At 38.0% G+C, this 18,842-nt stretch overlaps 1 protein-coding gene across 1 annotated transcript; it reads left to right on the top strand.

The window, feature by feature from the left end:
• Positions 1 to 1,701: 1,701 nt before the first annotated feature.
• On the top strand, positions 1,702 to 18,495 carry LOC121373611 (signal peptidase complex catalytic subunit SEC11A). The gene is made up of 6 exons (XM_041500309.1): positions 1,702 to 1,824; positions 6,058 to 6,167; positions 8,124 to 8,273; positions 10,671 to 10,790; positions 12,962 to 13,019; positions 16,305 to 18,495. The coding sequence occupies exons 1-6, from the start codon at positions 1,765 to 1,767 to the stop codon at positions 16,353 to 16,355; spliced, it is 549 nt and encodes a 182-aa protein (XP_041356243.1). The 5' UTR covers positions 1,702 to 1,764; the 3' UTR covers positions 16,356 to 18,495.
• The last annotated feature ends 347 nt before the right edge of the window (positions 18,496 to 18,842 follow it).

The following is an 18,842-nucleotide window of genomic DNA, read 5'->3' as shown; positions in this document are numbered from 1 at the left end:
CGTCGTTAAATAAATTTCTTCCTTCCTTCATCGCACTTGTCGTGGTATAATATTCTAGAGCACTATAAAATCATGCAATAAACAGCATGGAAATTGTTTTGTTTAACGGCACCACTAGAGCACATTGTTTTATTCATCATTGGCTATTGGATGTCGAACATTTTATTCTTCATTAATTTATTTGTAGTTATTTGCATGTTTATAATCCAATTTAGGTTCAAGCACGCTGTCCTGGGCACACACCTCAGCTATCTGACTTTCCTGTCCAGGACAGAAGGTTAGTGTTTAGTTGTTAGTGGTTAGTGTGAGAGAAGTTGGTGTAGTGGTCTTACACCTACCCACTGAAATGTTAAATTCGCTCTTGGTGGGAGCCAGCACCAGGCTGCGAACCCAGTACCTACCAGTCTTATGTCCGATGGCTTAACCACGGCACCACTGAAGCCGGTTTCTATGTTAGAATAAAACCCGCAACATTTTTACATTCGCAGTAAGATATTTTTTATATGCACTTTCCCACAGACAGGATAGTACATACCACTGCTTTTAATACACAGGTCGTGGGGCACTGGGGTCAGATAAAGGGATGATTCGTTCCTACGCTCAAACTATCTCGATTGATCCTGCCTCCCATTCCCCCCACAAAAACCCCCCACAAAACAAACAAGAACCGCAAAACAAAACAAACAATGATATATCATTAAGATTTACTTTATAAAGTTAAAGTTTGTTTTGTTTAACGACACCACTAGATCACATTGATTTATTGATCATCGGCTATTGGATGTCAAACATTAGGTAATTTTGACATATAGTCTTAGAGAGGAAATCTTTTATATGCACCATCCCACAGACAGGATAGCACATACCACATCCTTTGATATACCAGTCGTGGTACATGGGCTGGAACGAGAAATAGCACAATGTGTCCACCGACGAGGATCGATCCTAGACCGACCGCGCATTAGGCGAGCGCTTAGCCATTGGGTTACGTTCCGCCCACCAAGTTTCAGCTCGTGAAAATCGCACTAATTTTGGTGAATCTACAAATGTGAATGACATCTGTATTAAGTTACAATAAAGTTAAACATGAGTTTATAATATTGAAAGGGAAAAATATCTAAAATCGATTTGAGCCTCTCTTATTTTTAGAATGAAGGAAAATGCATTTCCAAGATATCTGTCTCTCTGTCTCTGTCTCTGTCTCTTTCTGTCTGTCTGTCTCGTCTCTGTCTGTCTCTGTCTGTCTGTCTGTCTCTCTCTCTGTCTCTCTCTGTCTCTCTCTGTCTGTCTCTCTCTCTCTCTCTCTCTCTCTCTCTCCCTCTCTCTGTCATCTCTTTATCTCTGTCTGTGTCTGTTTGTGTCTCTCTCTGTGTCTCTGTCTCTCTCTGTGTCTCTGTCTCTCTGTCTCTCCCTCTGTCTCTCTCTCTCTCTGTCTCTCTCTCTCTCTGTCTCTCTCTCTGTCTCTCTCTCTCTCTCTCCTCTCTCTCTCTCTCTCTCTCTCTCTCTCTCTCTCTCTCTCTCTCTCTCTCTCTCTCTCTCTCTCTCTCTCTCTCTCTCTCTCTCTCTCCTTTAATTAAATTAATATTTTTTTCTTCAGCTGTGGTCCTAGGATTCGGTCCTAGTTCTCACATGGACTCTGTTCCACGTGCTCAGTCATGTACGGATTTTAGTGCGAGATCACGCGCCTTGTTTCCGGCGAGATCAAAACGAGAGTTTGACTCTTGCTTAAAATTGTGGCCAAATTATCACAAACCAGCTCTCAAGATGGGAGGGATTTTAGAATTAGAATTGTTCGACGATGTGCGGCGCATGAACAAAAGACAGGTTAACATGTGTTTTCAGGCCAGACGGCGTCCAGATTTTTGTATATATATATTATATATTTTTTATACCTAAAACGAGCACGCTCAAAATCTGCAATGCGTTTTGTCGCGTGTTCTCTTGGGTTTCCCATATGCTGTACTAAAATGCAGACATAATAATACTACCATTGATGTCCCAAATTCCGTTAGGTAACAAGGCAAGAGTTCAGGATTGCCCCTAGTTCTTTACAAAATATGTCGGTATTCACGTTTAGCCTTACTCAAAGTTACTGCCTTAGGGTTAGGATCAAGATTATGATTATATTTAGCCCGACTTTTAGTAGTTCATCAAGATAAACTCGAATGTAAGTGCACATTCGTGACATTGAGTTTATCTGGTGTACCCATTTTTCCATTAGCAATCATAATTTTCATATGGCCATTCCGAGCAATTTTTGCTCGGAACGGAATTGCGATCGAAATGGCGATTACCATCACCTTTTCCCACCCTAATCGTGTATTGTGATCTTTTTCGAGCATATGGAGACTAAGTTATTTTATTAACTTTAATTAATTTTTAGGTTTATAGTTTTGTTGTATTTATTATGGAACGAGAAATCCTTTTCCACATACAAAACTGTTCCGAGTTTCATTTTCCTCCATAAGGCACCGCGCGTTTTACCAAGAAACGATAGTCGGAAGTTTTTCCTTTAATTCAAAGTGAAGATCGTTTCAAAGTATATATACTCGAAAAAGATCACAATACAAGATTATGGTGGGATTAGCATGGGAAAAGGTGATGGTAGACGCTATTTCGAGCAAAATTGCTTGGAACGGCTATATGATTGCTAATGAAAAAAAATGGGTACGCCAGATAAACTCAATGTGCACTTACATTCGAGTTTATCTTTATGAACTAGACTTTTGGCAAAAACCCTCCTTGTCGCCGACTGGAATAGGGCCTTGCTAATTTTCCCAATCAATTGGGGACCAATCCCATCAGGCATAGGACCCTGTTAAAAAATCCAGGATAAATCTGTGGTAATTTTACCCTCGGACAAAGGTTCATGAGTGCTCTACAGTGGCGTAGGAAGGTGCCAAAAAGTGTGGGGTGGGGTGGTGGTGGTGGGGGGGCACAATTTTATATTTACACACTTTTACACTATTATAAAGCAAAATATCTGAAAAGTGTGTGGGGGTGGAGGCGGGGGCACATACCCCCCTTGCTCCCCGCTTCATACGCCAGTGCTTTATTATGTAAAACATTCGGAAAGAGTTCGACTGTACCCCTCTATAACAAAGTCTCTAACACGGAACCTTAGCCTAACCGTAAAACTAACTCTAACTATTGAAAGTGGGTACAGGTCGAACTCAAGCCTAACATTCTATGTTTGATGTTTAAACACCTCATGACAGATATTTAACATATCCTCGCGGTGTGGATTTTGGCGGGGATAAGCAACGATCTCACGTAGTTTAAAAATAACAATGTTTTTCTTGTTATTATTGACAGAGACATAACCTAATATACATATATCATTAAAATATCAACATTAAATTCAATATATAGTGAGATTTTTGGTTTTAGTTTACTTGTGTATATTGTAATATTCTAACCTTTTTGATGTTGTGTGTATTTTAAAACGGAACATCCAGATAATTTCTGAATAACCAATATTCAATAAAAATAACTCCAAACAACTGGAAGCGATGTGTGGTGGTCCATAAATTCCATATTAATAATACACGTCAAAAATAACACCATTAAAATAAATTTTAACCCTATAGTCATCATATAGCCCAGTGCAAACAGTCACTATTTGTACATTAATAGAGTGGGGTTAATTTGACAGCCCTTCGAGTATTTTCTGTTTGTTTGTTGATTATTACTATTATTAAAAAAAAATTCCACTACACATTTCATGTGGAATAGACATTATTTTAAGATGTAATATGCATGTGAATGTCGTTGAATCCTAACCCAATATAATCGTATAATAAGGACAGGGGACTCATTTGGACGTCCATAGAAATAGATGTATGTAGGGGTGGTATAATTACCTTGTGTTTATTTCACTAGTAGCAGATGGCAATGTCTCGTGCAGCAGGTTAGTAAAATTCATTGAGAACATTTGGAGATAGATGTTTATGTATGTTAAAAAAGTGCCTTATGGAAAATAGTACTTTTAGTTACATGGCATTTTTAATTGTTTATACATTTGTACTTAACGCAAACTGGCAAATTGTAAACATTGCTTTATTTTTATTAAAAAAAATACTTCCGTCAACAAAAACTTCTGCATTTGACGTCATAGCTTTTTTTGATGATGCACAATTGCTATTTAAAGATAGCACGCCAAAATACATGCGTCAAAATACATACTGCGCCAAAATACATACCGCACTAAAATACATACCGAGATGATATTAATCACTAATACACACACTACAGGAAGAAACTCATCAGCACTTACATTTTTAACTGAAAAAGAAATGTTTTATTTAACGACACTCAACACATTTTATGTACGGTTATATGGCGTCGGACATATGGTTAAGGACCACACAGATAATTGAGAGAGGAAACCCTCTGTCGCCACTTCATGGGCTACTCTTTTCGATTAGCAGCAATGTATATTTTATATGCACCATCCCACAGACAGGATAACACATACCACGGCTTTTGATATACCAGTCGTGGTGCACTGGCTGGAGTGAGAAATAACCCAATGTGCCCACCAACGGGGATCGATCCCAGACCGACCGCACATCAAGCGAACGCTTTACCACTGAGCTGCGTCAGGCTCCTTTTAACTGAAAAGCTGAATTTGCAGCCCCGGCAATGCCTTGGAGATTGCCGTTGAGTTTTTAATTGTTTTGCTTTGGACTGTATTCAGGGTTTTTTCAATGGCAGGTTTTTTTTTTGCCGTGAACATTTTCTTCATTGCAGGGATTGATCTGCTGTATGCAGATCACGTCATTAATGATTTGTACGTGTATCATGGCTTGAATTTAATTGCCAAATCGCAGCCAAATGGGTCGGTGACTTTTTAGTGAATTTTTCAGGTATCGGCTGTGCCTACTATGTGTCAAATTTTTTATTTCACGTGTATTTGACTCTAGCCCCAATTGAGAATACAAAGTATGTGTACAGTAAAATAAATCTTACCCCTTGTAGTAAATAACTTTCACAGATTTATCTAGGAATTGTCGCCAGTGTCCCGTGTCTGGTAGGATTGGGAAAATTAGCACCAGTAAATCATACTGTCTCTGTCTGTCTGTCTGTGTCTCTCTCTCTCTCTCTCTCTCTCTCTCTCTCTCTCTCTCTCTCTCTCTCTCTCTCTCTCTCTCTCTCTCTCTCTCTCTCTCTCTGTGTGTCCATCTCTCTCTTTCTTTCTCCGTCTCTCTCCCGCCCTAACACACTGAATGATGCAGTACTTTGATAGAAATAAGCAGAATTTTTCACTAGACCACCGGACAAATACATCTAGAAATCTACTTGTCTGCCAATATTTTCGCTTGTCCAAATAAATGGTTTATTTCATTCACGTATCAGGATGACGTTTGTGATTGCTAAAAATTAAACTCCACTGAAAATATTTACTGTTAACTGGACAACCACCAGGGTACATTTTGCTTGTCCGAACACTGCGGTACACCACTGTTAAATTAATTTTTATTAGAACAGACATAATTAAATATATATATTTGTGATTTTCAGTTCTACTTTCTTTTGGGAAAGGGGCTATGTTCGGACCCACAGAATGCCTTGATAAATCTTTGATTTTATTTTAATTTTTTTTTTTTTTTTTTTTTTTTTTTTTTATTATAAAGTAACAGACCCTAGTTTTTAAACACTTGACTCATATTTTTTACTATTATAACTGTTTTTTGATAACTTAAATAATACTTTACTTAGATTTTATTGTTTAGATTATCAATTTCCATACATTCAAAGTGTTTTTGATCATTCTGTTGTTTTTAATATAAAATGCATTTGTCATATTTTTAAAAACGCACGTGTGTCTGAGAAGTAATAGTTATGGAGTCGAGTTTTAGTCTATTTTTAGAGGGTATTTCACCATTTCAAAGTCACAGACTCATGTTTCACTCCAGTGTAACTTTATCCAAAGGTGTTACAGGTTTGTAGATTAACTAAACTTAGTGTTAATTTTCACGGGTTGAAACTAGGGTATGTCCCTTTAACATCAAATTTTTGGGATGATTCAAACTGTTTGTGTTTTGTTTTTTCTAGCTGTACTATCAGATTCTGAATTTTGGGATGATTGTTGCCTCGGCGCTTATGATCTGGAAAGGTTTGATGGTCGTCACTGGGAGCGAGAGTCCTATTGTTGTTGTACTCAGGTTTGATGATCTTCTTTGCTTACCTCCTTTGATGTTTGATTGCCTCCCTTGATGCTTGATTGACTCCCTTGATGCATTTGATGGCCACAGACCACAATTCATTACCCTATATGTTTCTATATAGCCTTTGTGGCTGTAACATTTTTATTAATATCAGCAGGCCCGTGAAGTTTTCTATGTACCTGTGCCTGCATGGGGGACACATATCCTGAAAAGGACAACCCCTGTTGTCCAGCTTTTTCTCCCAGCATATTGGTTTAAACAGACACACCCTCTAAACCAGGCCAGAGTACACCCATTTTACACAAAAAGCACTACTTTTGCATGGGCCGGAATTACCACAAACAAGTCTTCAATGTCAACAAGTTACACATGTTTACAAACTACATGCTCTCCCCCGTCACTTCAGTCAAATAGTTACCACTTCATAGCTGTCTGCCATGAAATAATCAGTCAAACAGCAGACTACTTGCGCGGACAAATTTCCGGATTTTTGACACCCAAATGGGAAGATAACTATAATCTGAGGCTTGATCAACTCATTTAATGACTGATTATCTCCCTTAATGCTTTTGGTTATCTTGGTGTCTTATCGTAATGCTTTTGATTGCCTCCCTTTATACTTTTGATTGCCTCCCTTTATACTTTTACTTAGGTCTTGAGATGTGTTTGATTATTAAGATTGTCAATGAGATACAAGTAATCCAGAAACAAAAATGGTACACAACCCCCACCCCCCCCCCCCCCCCACCCCCCAAATAAAAGAAAAAGAAGATAGTTTTGAATTTGCTCCTCTGTATGTAATGTAGGTGGCATCAGTTGAAATTGGCCTACATCATATAAAAGGGCGGGATTTAGCTCAATCAGTTTCTCCCTCAGATCATCAAACTGATGGCCATGCCAGAAGTAGGACTTATGGGAGGCGTGCCTGACCCTTCAATGGATATAGGCAGGCAAAACAAATTTCAAGTCTCTTGAGGTGCTTGCGTCGCAGAATTGAATCACCTCGGTAGATCCTTTCAGCTGATTTAGGGGTTTTCTTGTTCCAACCAGTGCACCACGATTGGTCAATGGCCGTGGTATGTGCTTTCCTGTCTGGGAAGGTGGATATAAAAGATGCCTTGCTGCATTAGGAAAATTGTAGCGGGTTTTCTCTGATGACTACAAGTCAGAATTACCAAATGTTACCCAAGGTTTTTTTAACCCAATGCCTCAATATATTGAGCTGAAATTTTGTTTATAACTTTATTATGTACTATTATCTGGGGTGAGAATTCTCCTCGGTTCAGCTGTTTTCATGGAACATTGCGTTTCTTTGCATTTTAATCTTCCCTTCCTCCAAAATGTGTCAGATGGCACAGATTTTAACCTAGGATTTCAAGAATTTGCAGGACCCCTCTAGATTTCCTCTTTCTTTTTTTTGCAGTTCTCCAATACCCACCCCTGTATTATAGATCAATTTCACTTTCATGATGAGTTAACTATTTTCAAGACAGATGTCGACCATGAACTTTTAGTGTTTCAAGCTTGTTTTAACAGTGCCTCAATATATTGATCTGAAATTTTTTGTATATCTTTATCATGTATTGTTGCAACTCAAGAATGACCAAGGTTTCTGCCATAATATTTTTTTTTTTTTTTTTTTTTAACAGATTTAATTTTTTTAAGTTTACCTTTTGACAAAATTAATGACGCTTATCATTACTGTATAATTTTTCGTAGCCCTAACACTAAACCTAACCCATTTTCTTTCTGGGGAGGCTCCCCTCACATACTCCCTGTCGACTGGAGTTGCATTGAGCCCACACATTGTAAATATTCAGTTTCATAGTGCCATTCTGGCAGAAACACTGAATTGATTTACATGGTTAATTACTCGTTTTTCACAGAGTTATGTCCCTTGGACTTGGGAGATAAGAAAATTTAGCATTACTCTTGAGAATGCTTGTGTTTCAGTGGAAGCATGGAGCCAGCATTTCATCGGGGTGATCTCTTATTTCTCACCAACCACCGCGACGAACCGATCCGTGTTGGGGAAATTGTCGTCTTCAAGGTCGAAGGTCGTGACATCCCCATAGTGCACAGAGTTCTCAAAGTGCACGAAAAGTAAGTTCAGTTCTATAGCGTTATTTGGTTTCAGGGCTAGCTCTGGGTAAGCAGATAGCTGGGTTAGCCTAATTAACAAAGGTCTCTTAGGCTCTGCTAGACAACAAAGCATCCTCTTTGCAAGTCTTTTAGCATTGCACTGCGAGATCGCAAAGTTGCGAGAGTTCAGTGAATTAGGTCCCTGGGCTAGCTCTGGGTGAGCAAAATGTTTTGCCAAATTGTTTATTAAACTTTAAAAATTGCAGAAATCACCAGTTACTTTCTAAAAAATGTCAATTTTTACATGCAATTATTTTGCCAAATTAAAATAAAATTCAACAACTACTTCCAAAATTTCAGAATGCCAGAGCTAGTTCTGAGATGGGTTCACCAAATTATTCATTAAGCGTAAAATAAATGACATAAATCCTGTTATTTTTAAACAAAATAAAGGGGCGTGCGCAGGAAATTTTGCAGGGTGGGTCGAGGTGTCTGACGAAGCCCAGCACCGCAGGTGGGGTGTGTGTGTGTGTGTCTGGGGGGCCCTTCCCCTGAAAATTTTGAAAAATTGACTCAGGGCTATTCTGAGGTGCTTTCTGACCAGGGGGGGGTTCCCCCCCCCCCCCCCCCCGTGCCCGAGCCTGAAATATTATCACTTATTACACTAAGTTATTTTGCTGAATTAAATTAAAATTTGCCAATCGTTTTTTTAGAAGTCGCAATTAACGAATTTGGCGAGCCCTGGTTTTGATGCAGGTGGTTTTATTTCCTATGTTTAAGGGATGGGACTTAGCCCAGTAACAAAGTGCTTGCTCAATGCGCGGTCGGTCTGTGAAAATTGACGTGTGATATTTTGTTGAAAAATAACTGTTTTGCGTTTTCTTTTCTATTACTTTGTCCCAGAGCTAGCCCTGTTTATACGATACATATACAGAAGTTCACATACATTGTTTTCGCATCCTATTTATTACACAAATTTATTTTGAGCAAGAATACATAGCACACGGTCGAGTGGTATGATCTTTCGCAAAATAAATGAGTCCAATAAATAGGAAACGAAAACAACTTATATGAATTTCTGTATTTATTACATACCGTATTGTTCCTATTTGTAGCGCCCCCTCTAATATAAGCGCCCCCTATTATCACGAGAAATGTATCATGAAATGGTACCCATAAAATAGTAAAACTGGCTTACCTGACTGCCGACTTGCAATGATTATAATCGGTAAACAAATAAAATCCAAACAGGTGAAGCACTACGTCGCTAGAATGGGCGAACAGTATGTCACACATGTCGTTTATCAAATGTATGTCGCTGTTATCTCCACGCAGAATGAACGCACGACACTCCGTTAACGCTGTTCAAAACCGGAAGTACAAACATACTGGTAGGTATTTACACCGACACCGTAACACCGTTTAAAAAACGGGTAAATGATAACTTTAACTAAACTTAAAACTGGAGTCAAATGACAATAATTTGTGTACACAGTGACAATCGAAACGTGTCAGTTACAAACTACCAGCCAGAGCTATCGTAGTCTGTGCTGTCTGACTGATGATCCTCGTCGTCTGTGGGATCATCGTCGGATAGGCCTATATGCCTACGTGCACAGTACCATGTATTTCGATAAATCAGCTGACGGTGTACGGTACGCTACGTCATTTCAACAAGAAAACGTCACTGGTGGAGTGACTCGGCGGCAAAGCTTTTGATGTCTCAGCGAGCCAGATGCATTGACAGTTTGATACGAGGATTTTTCACATGTGTTACGAAACGTGTTCTAGTACTCTAATTAGCGCGCCCCCTTTGTGTTTTGCATCGCGCCCGGGCGCTACAAATTGGAACAATACGGTATCTTCTTTTATGTTTTACAAAAATGGTTTTTAATTTAACGTCATAACAACACTTTGTTAAATCTAGGATTAAAACTCCTTTCGGAGATTTACTTAACGTTAAGAATCTTACTCTGCGAAAGCCTTGTGTAATGTTTTAAATACAATGTGACGTCATTTGTAAATCATATGTGACATCAGTAAATAAAAGGCACTAACTGCAGTAAAAATAAAAAGGGAATTCTCCATTTAAAAGTTCCAGCCCAAGATTGCACATATGTGCGATGCAAAATAAATTTATCACACGGATTCCAAATGTGTTTATCACTATATAGTAAGATTGAATAGGTATGTAATAAAACAACATCTCTTCGTCTTTCAGATTGTAGTTAATATATTAATTTCTATCTACGTATCTCTCCGCTTGTTTCTTTGCTTTGTCTATTTATTTATTTATTTATGTATTTATTTATTTATTTATTTATTTATATATTGCTTTAGCAGTACTCTCAGAAGGCTTGTTATTTCTCAATTAATTATCACCGCTAATTAACACGATTCTTGGTTCAACTCTTGCAGAGAAGACGGCACAGTGAAGTTTCTGACAAAGGGAGACAACAACAGCGTTGACGATCGTGGGTTATACGCCCCTGGTCAGCTGTGGTTACAAAAGAGAGATGTTGTAGGAAGAGCGAGAGGGTGAGACCAGGTTTCTTATCAGTTGTGTTAGTTTACTCTGTATAGAGATGATGCTGTTTAACTTTGTGTTGATATGGAGTGAGAGGGTGGGACCAGGTTTCTTATCAGTTGTGTTAGTTTACTCTGTGTAGAGATGATGCTGTTTAACTTTATGTATATGTGGAGTGAGAAGGTGAGGTTTCTTATCAGTTGCAGTGTTCTCGCTGCTCCATTTAAGCGGGGCGTCCCGCCCCGCTATTCCATTTTGCCACCCTCCTTTCACGTTCCCCGCCCTCCTTTATTTTTGAGCGCCCCTCTTTATTTTCCAACACCTATCTCTGCTATTTCCAAATGCACTTTTTTCCACACAAAAAACAACGATCAGTCTGCACACTGGACATCAAAGGAAACACTGCGTTGTGTACGAAAAAGCAATTGACAAAACATTTACGACAGTTGCCGTAACGTAATTTAACAGTATTTTTAACATCCTCTATTTTGTCCAATATCTGTATTCATTTGTATGTTTGATAGACACAATAAAAGTTATATTTTATGTAAGCAATGAAAACATTTAATTTTTTACGGATTCGGCAATCTCCGATTGAAAAAAAAAACCCTCTTATTTGGCGCCAAATTTGTCACGTGATCAGAACGGTCATTCTGTCTTTTGTTTCCACTAACTATCGTTTGATATTTTGTCCTCAGTTGCAGATATAATTGGTTGAAACTGATGATTTTTACTTTCTGTTATTCTGTTTATTCAGCAGTTCTTTATAAAATATTGTAAACTTTTCATTTTGAGGGGACGCTTATAAAAACAACGGAAGTGGTAGTGTTTATCATTAAAATCATTTATCTTGAGTGCCAAATAATATATACAACGTCTTTACAAAAACGAAACTTTATCAGCTGGCGATAATATTTTATCACAGCGATCGATTCATTCGATGAAGATGGAAATAACAAAAATGTATCTGACATTAGGAGATCACTTTACAAACGTCTTTATTGTTTTTCGTATATCTTGTTGAAATCTTTATTAAAAATAATAATATTAAAACTTTGATCGGTCCAGCAAAACCGGAACTGCCCATGAATGTCAGACGGATATCATCTTCGGTTCAATTAAAAGACGAGGGTTTTTTTATAAACCCCTTTGCACTTTTTTATAGGCAAATAAAGGAGTATGTCTTTTCTCAAAGTTTACCAACACACAATACTATGGTAACCAAACTACTCCCCCCACCCATTTTTTACTTCTTTTTTTTCTTTCGTTTATTGATGTGTGTTTGTTTTTTTGAAGGGTGTGGTGCCGAGCAGCCGCCCTCCTTTAATTTTCACCCAGCGAGAACACTGAGTTGTGTTAGTTTACTCTGTGTAGAGATGATGCTGTTTAACTTTATGTATATGTGGAGAGTGAGGGTGAGGTTTCTTATCAGTTGTGTTAGTTTACTCTGTGTAGAGATGATGCTGTTTAACTTCATGTATATGTGGAGTGAGAGGGTGAGGTTTCTTATCAGTTGTGTTAGTTTACTCTGTGTAGAGATGATGCTGTTTAACTTTATGTATATGTGGAGTGAGAGGGTGAGGTTTCTTATCAGTTGTGTTAGTTTACTCTGTGTAGAGATGATGCTGTTTAACTTTATGTATATGTGGAGAGTGAGGGTGATTTTATACAATTTGTGATTGTTATACATCGATAAATTCACCAAAAAGTACGGGGCGGGGCGTAGCCCAGTGTTAAAGCACTCATTCGGTGTGCTGTCGGTCATGGATCGATCCCTGTCGATGGGCCCATTGGGCTATTTCTTGTTCCAGCCAGTGCATCACAACTGGTATATCAAAGGCTGTGGTATGTACTACCCTGTCTGTGGTATGGTGCATATAAAAGATCCCATGCTGCTAATTGAAAAGAGTAGCCCATGAAGTGGCGACAGTGGGTTTCCTCTCTCAATATCTGTGTGGTAAATAAAATGTGTTGAGTGCGTCGTTAAATAAAACATTTCTTTCTTTCTTTCACCAAAAATTACAAACAATATTTATATGAAAAATCTAAATGAATACAAATTATGATCAGCCCTTTTTTCTAGGAAGGGTCTGGTTCCTGGAAACACCCATTTTAATTGTTGTTAATGCCTAATTATTAATGTTTAATTTGGTTTTTAATTCACTTTTCTTTTTTCTTTCAGTTTTGTACCCTATGTAGGAATAGTGACTATATTAATGAACGACTATCCTAAATTTAAGGTAAGTAAACATCAGACTTTTGGCCAGAATATATTTTGAGGGTACATAATAAAAACAAAACAGATCATATGATCAAGGTTGAAATTTAGGAATTTGTCTCCCACAGCGATTTAAAAAGAAAATTGGCGTGTGTGAAACGGTCCACCAACAACGGTTTAAAACCTGCCCATGGAAATGGTTTTTAAAACTGACTTTTGCAGCACATAAATAAGACTGAAAGGTTATTTTGCTGTATGTAGACCTATTATAAATGTACTCATTTTCTCTCTAAGTCTTGTTTTATAGTTTTTAATGTCACCTTTACGAAGGGAAAATATAAGATACAGTTGTTACTTTTTCACCGGTGGTGAACTTCTGCGTTAAAAGTTTGGCATTTAGCTCAGTTTCTCTCAAGCTAAAGTCCTAGGCAGGGATCCACCTAGCATCTGGAAAATGTGAGTCATCATGACTCGCAGACTTTTATTTTGAGAGTCATGCATTCAAAAATGCGGGTGGTGGCGAGACATAGCCCAGTGGTAGAGTGCTCGCTTGATATGCGGTTCGTCTAGGATCGATTCCCCGTTGGTGGGCCCATTGGGCTATTTCTTGTTCCAGCCAGTGCACCACGACTGGTATATCAAAGGCTGTGGTGTGTGCTATCCTGTCTGTGGGATGGTAAATATAAAAGATCCCATGCTACTAATGGAAAAATGCAGCGGGTTTCCTCTCTAAGACTATGTGTCAAAATTACCAAACGTTTGACATCCAATAGCTGATGATCAATAAATCAATGTGCTCTAGTGGTGTCATTAAACAAAACAAACTTCTTCTTCTAACGGCTGATGATTAATAAATCGATGTGCTCTAGTGGTGTTGTTTAACAAAACAAACTTTTCTAACGGCTGATAATTAATAAATCAATGTGCTCTAGTGGTGTTGTTTAACAAAACAAACTTCTTCTTCTAACGGCTGATGATCAATAAATCAATGTGCTCTAGTGGTGTCATTAATAAAAAAAACCCTTTTTTTCCTTTTTAAAAAATAAAAAATGGGAGTCATCTATGATATATTTTTGAAATCACATAATTAATTGAATAACTGTCTTGTTTATATTACATGCATACATATTATACCCACTATTCTATCTGTATAATACATGTACATGTCGGTGTTCTCCCTGGGTGAAAATTAAAGGAGGGTGGCTGCGCAACACGCACCCTTCAAAAAAAAAAAAAATAATAATAATAATTTACAAGCAGAAAAACAATGGATATGCATGATTCTGGTATATCCATTGTTTTTCTTCTTGTAAATAATTTAGTGCTTTTTTGTCTCTTACTATGCACCCTATGGTTTTTAGTCGCCCATCAGGGAACATTTTGTTTTTAAAATCTTGATTAGTGATATTTCATTATCAACTATTCTTTAATGTCTTAAAAGTGTATAGAGATCTCTGAAACTTGTGTGGCGAATCACGACGCGATACTGAACAAAATGTTCCCCGCCCAATGCTGCATGCTAACCTGCTTTGTAACATAGCTTCAATGCCTTCATTTGCACAAGGGGTGGGATGTAGCCCAGTGGTAAAGCACTCGCTTGATGCGTGGTCGGTCTAGGATCGATCCCTGTTGGTGGGCCCATTGGGCTATTTCTCGTCACAGCCAGTGCACCACGACTGGTATATCAAAGGCTGTGGTATGTGCTTTCCTGTCTGTGTGATGGTGCATATAAAAGATCCCTTGCTGTTAATCGAAAAGAGTAGCCCATGAAGTGGTGACAGCGCGTTTCCTATCTCAATATCTATCTGTGTAGTCCATAACCATATGTCCGACGCCATATAACCGAAAATAAAGTGTGTTGAGTGCGTCGTTAAATAAAATATTTCTTTCCTTTCTTCTGCGCAATAACAGTGGCATAGAAAGGTGGCAAAAAGTGTGTGTGGGGGGGGGGGGGACGAGGGGGGCGGCACACACACACACACATATATAAACTATCGCTGCTGCTACTGGATCCAGACAAGTGGGAGGCACTCATCCGCCCCCTCCCCCACTTTTATGCCAGTTAATAATTATGACCAATTCCTATTACGAGATATGCTCAACCATCTACATGTATTGAAAACAATAAAGAACAATAATAAAAACAAAACAAAAAACTAGATATATAGACCGAACTAAAAACTCGCGGCTGGTCAACTAGTATCTGATATCCATAAACAGACTGTGCATTCGACATTGTCACGATGATCTAAATTTAGACAGAGGTACTGGCACACTACATCAGCCACACTGGTTTTTACACTTGTGTTACGTTAAACGTACTGATATGGTTGGGAACCAGTTAAACCGCTTGGCTATTTTCTTTTTGAACTTCATAGTCGTTGGGTTTTTATGTATTTAAAAAAAAGAGAAAAAAAAGAAGAACTTTAATGTAAAATCTATTGACATTGGAAATATTTTGCATCAACCATTACGCACACAGATTTTATTTAGGAGTATTTTAGGTTTATATTGCGTCAAATACGCAGGATTCCTGCGTCATGTGAAACCGTGCCTAGGTGGGTGAAACTTGGTTTATAGTGAACCTGCCAGAGAGTGAGAAGGGTAACATTACATACCTTAAAGGGACATACCCTAGTTTTTAAACACTAAGGCATATTTTTTACTATTAGAGCAATTTTTGATAACTGATATTATACTTTACTTAGATTTTACTTTTTAGATTATTTATTTCCATATATTTAGAGTGTTTTTGGTCATGCTGGTGATTTTAATATCACAAAAGGCATTTCTCATAATTTTTAAAATGCACATGCGTCTGAGAAGTAACAGTTATGGAGTCGAGTTTTAGTCTATTTTTAGAGAGTATTTCACCATTTCAAAGTTGCAGACTCATGTTTCACTCAATTGTAACTTTATCCAAATGTGTTACAGGTTTGTAGAATAACTAAACTTAGTGTGCATTTTCACGGGTTAAAACTAGGGTCTGTCCCTTTAACTAAACTTAGTGTGCATTTTCATGGGCTCAAACTAGGGTCTGTCCCTTTAACTAAACTTAGTGTGCATTTTCATGGGCTCAAACTAGGGTCTGTCCCTTTAACTAAACTTAGTGTGCATTTTCATGGGCTCAAACTAGGGTCTGTCCCTTTAACTAAACTTAGTGTGCATTTTCATGGGCTCAAACTAGGGTCTGTCCCTTTAATATCTTGGAAATTAATGGATACATTTTTATAATTTTTTCGATCGATTATAATTTATACTAAGAGAACTGATGTTTAATAATGACGTATGTTGTGTTCTCTTTCAGTATGCGATACTGGCGTGTCTGGGTCTGTTTGTTCTCATACATCGGGAATGAAGAGAGAACGAGAAGAAAACGGCGACGAGAGAGAGAGAGAAGAATCTGCCTTCATTCAGTTTTAAATGTTACATTTTCATTCATCGTTTTTACGTCACAACTCCACCACGTACAGGACACACACGAATAATCGTACATTTCTCGTCTTAATGTAGTAGAATTTTTAAAAAGTTAACTGTTTTCAACGGATGAAAAAACAGGTCTCTTCTTTTTTCCTTAGCGCCACGAAATGGTAAAATCATCATAAGTAAGCAGGCATCGAAATAAGCATTATGTTTGGTAACCCATTTACAGGTTACCACAAAATATAGCCTGGTAACCTATAGGTTACCACAACTATATGAAAGTTAGAATTGATTTTCTGTTCCTACTACTACTTTTAAGGCTAAAACGCGGACGTTCTAAAATTGTATCGGTGCGCGCGAACATTGGTACGAGAAACGAACTCTGGAAGTAAATTTATCTAGTGGGCACTGCTTAAACGCGGAATGACTATATTGCTTGCAATTGCACAAGTGTGCACGAACATTGGTGCAATTTCGTATGAGAAACGCGGAAGTAAATCCATCTAGTGCACGCTGCTTAAACGCGGAATGCCTATAATTGCTTGCAATTGCACAAGTGCACGCGAACATCGATGCAATTCCTTACAAGAAAATGAAACGCGGAAGTCCGGAATGCATAGCCTGGTATACGTTCAGAAACGAAACTACCGTTACGTTGAAATTTTTGTCGACTTTTCTTACATGTGGTAACCTCCCGGTAACCTGAATGACCGTTCTCGACTTATTTCAATGCCTGAGTAAGTTATGACGTCACTATTGCGTGTGCTGTAATGACGTCATAGCCTACGATGGTTTTATGATTTCATAGTGCTAAGATAGCTTTGAAAATCTTTAGCCAGATTCCTAAATTTAGCACCCCTTCCAAAAAACCCCACCTTGGTCTGTAATTGGAGGGATGGAAGTGGGGGTGGAAGAGTCGTACGAACATTTTACTTTTAAAAATCTATTATTATTTTATTTATTTATTTTATTATTTTGATCCAGTTACTCTCTGAAGTAGCGGTAGTTTAAAATGGACTGGGGTGTTGTTAAATAGCCCTTTCGTTTTCCGAGTCGTTGAGACATGTAAGCTACCTCACCATGTCAAGGAATGGACCATGAGATAGTATGCTACAGATAATATCTGTAAATTAATTACACTTCGTAATGTCAATCTGTTGAGAATAAGGGAAGAGATAATTGCAGTTTGCAGTTATGTGAACAACTTGTCCTCAAACGTTTTTAAATTGCATCACGTGATAAAAGTAACAGGAAAGTGAGTAACAACACACGGTCCGCCATACTAACAGTATTTAGCTCCCCTTATTTTTTCTTCTCAACTTTCGACCCTAACTACACATTAATATTTCATTTGATTCATATAAGCTTTCTCATTAAGAAACATCTATAGGTATATACTTCAAATCAAATAACAGTTTGTATCTGTGGTAAATAATCAGGGAGTAATAGTCCCCCTAAATATAAAAAATATCATTTCCGAATGATAAAAAACTAAACTTTAGGGATCCCCTGGTCAGAAACTATGACAGATATGTACAAAATGCTTATACAGCAAATTGCAACTTGATATCTTTATAATTAAAAAAGTTACTAGCATCCAAAAATAGTCCGAAATCACTAGACAGTCGCGAGTGCAAAAAATGGGTCAACAGTCATAATTTCAAAACCACTTAAAAACTACTTAGAATTTGGACTTAAAAGTTTGCATGCATGAATAATTTATATAGATGCACAAATGGGTGAAATTTCATCAAAATCGGAGATGGTCACCCGGGAAGATTTCTGGAATTTGGTTATTTTGGCGTGGAGTGACCCTGATAAAAAACATCTCTAATAGTGAAAAATATGTCGTAGTGTTTTCAAAAGTATGGTCTGTCGCTTTAACACAGAAATACTTAAAATGGCTTCTCATAGTCTTAAGTTAAGGGAGTGGTTAGTCATGAGATAGGAATTGTTTGTAATAGCGATGTCGGGAACCTTTTGGAAGTGGCCTCTGTACACAGGTGCTAGTTACGTACAGGGTCGTTTTTTGTTATTTCCTTACCGGGCCAACTGAAGGGGACTGTAGGTTTCATCCTCATCCGTATGTCTGTCCATATGTCTGTCTGTCCCACATAGTTTTCCAGATGGGCTTTTTTCCGCAATGCCTCAATATATCGAGCTGGGGCCTAATTCACCAAACTGTCGTAACTTTGCGATCTCGCAGCGCAGTGTTAAAAGACTAGCAAAGAGGATGCTTTGTTGTCTAGCAGAGCCTAAGAGACCTTTGTGAATTAGGCCCCTGATATTGTGTGTGTAGCTTTATCATGTTTGACTTCCATGGCAAATTACCCATTTTTGACAGTTATGAACCTTGAACTTGAAAAAACTAATTTCCGGACTGTTTTTCCCCCCCGCAATGCCTCAAGATATTGTGCTGAAA

This window comes from Gigantopelta aegis, chromosome 5 (genome assembly GCF_016097555.1).
Source record: "Gigantopelta aegis isolate Gae_Host chromosome 5, Gae_host_genome, whole genome shotgun sequence".
NCBI classification, from domain to species: domain Eukaryota; kingdom Metazoa; phylum Mollusca; class Gastropoda; order Neomphalida; family Peltospiridae; genus Gigantopelta; species Gigantopelta aegis.
This window is presented reverse-complemented; position numbering and strand designations above follow the sequence as displayed.

Excerpts from the sequence above, each read along its gene's own strand:
- LOC121373611 (XM_041500309.1), top strand. The coding sequence starts at position 1,765 with ATGGGAGGGATTTTAGAATTAGAATTGTTCGACGATGTGCGGCGCATG. Across the intron at positions 6,168-8,123 it reads CCTATTGTTGTTGTACTCAG|TGGAAGCATGGAGCCAGCAT; the intron begins GTTTGATGATCT and ends CTTGTGTTTCAG. Across the intron at positions 10,791-12,961 it reads GTTGTAGGAAGAGCGAGAGG|TTTTGTACCCTATGTAGGAA; the intron begins GTGAGACCAGGT and ends TTTTTCTTTCAG.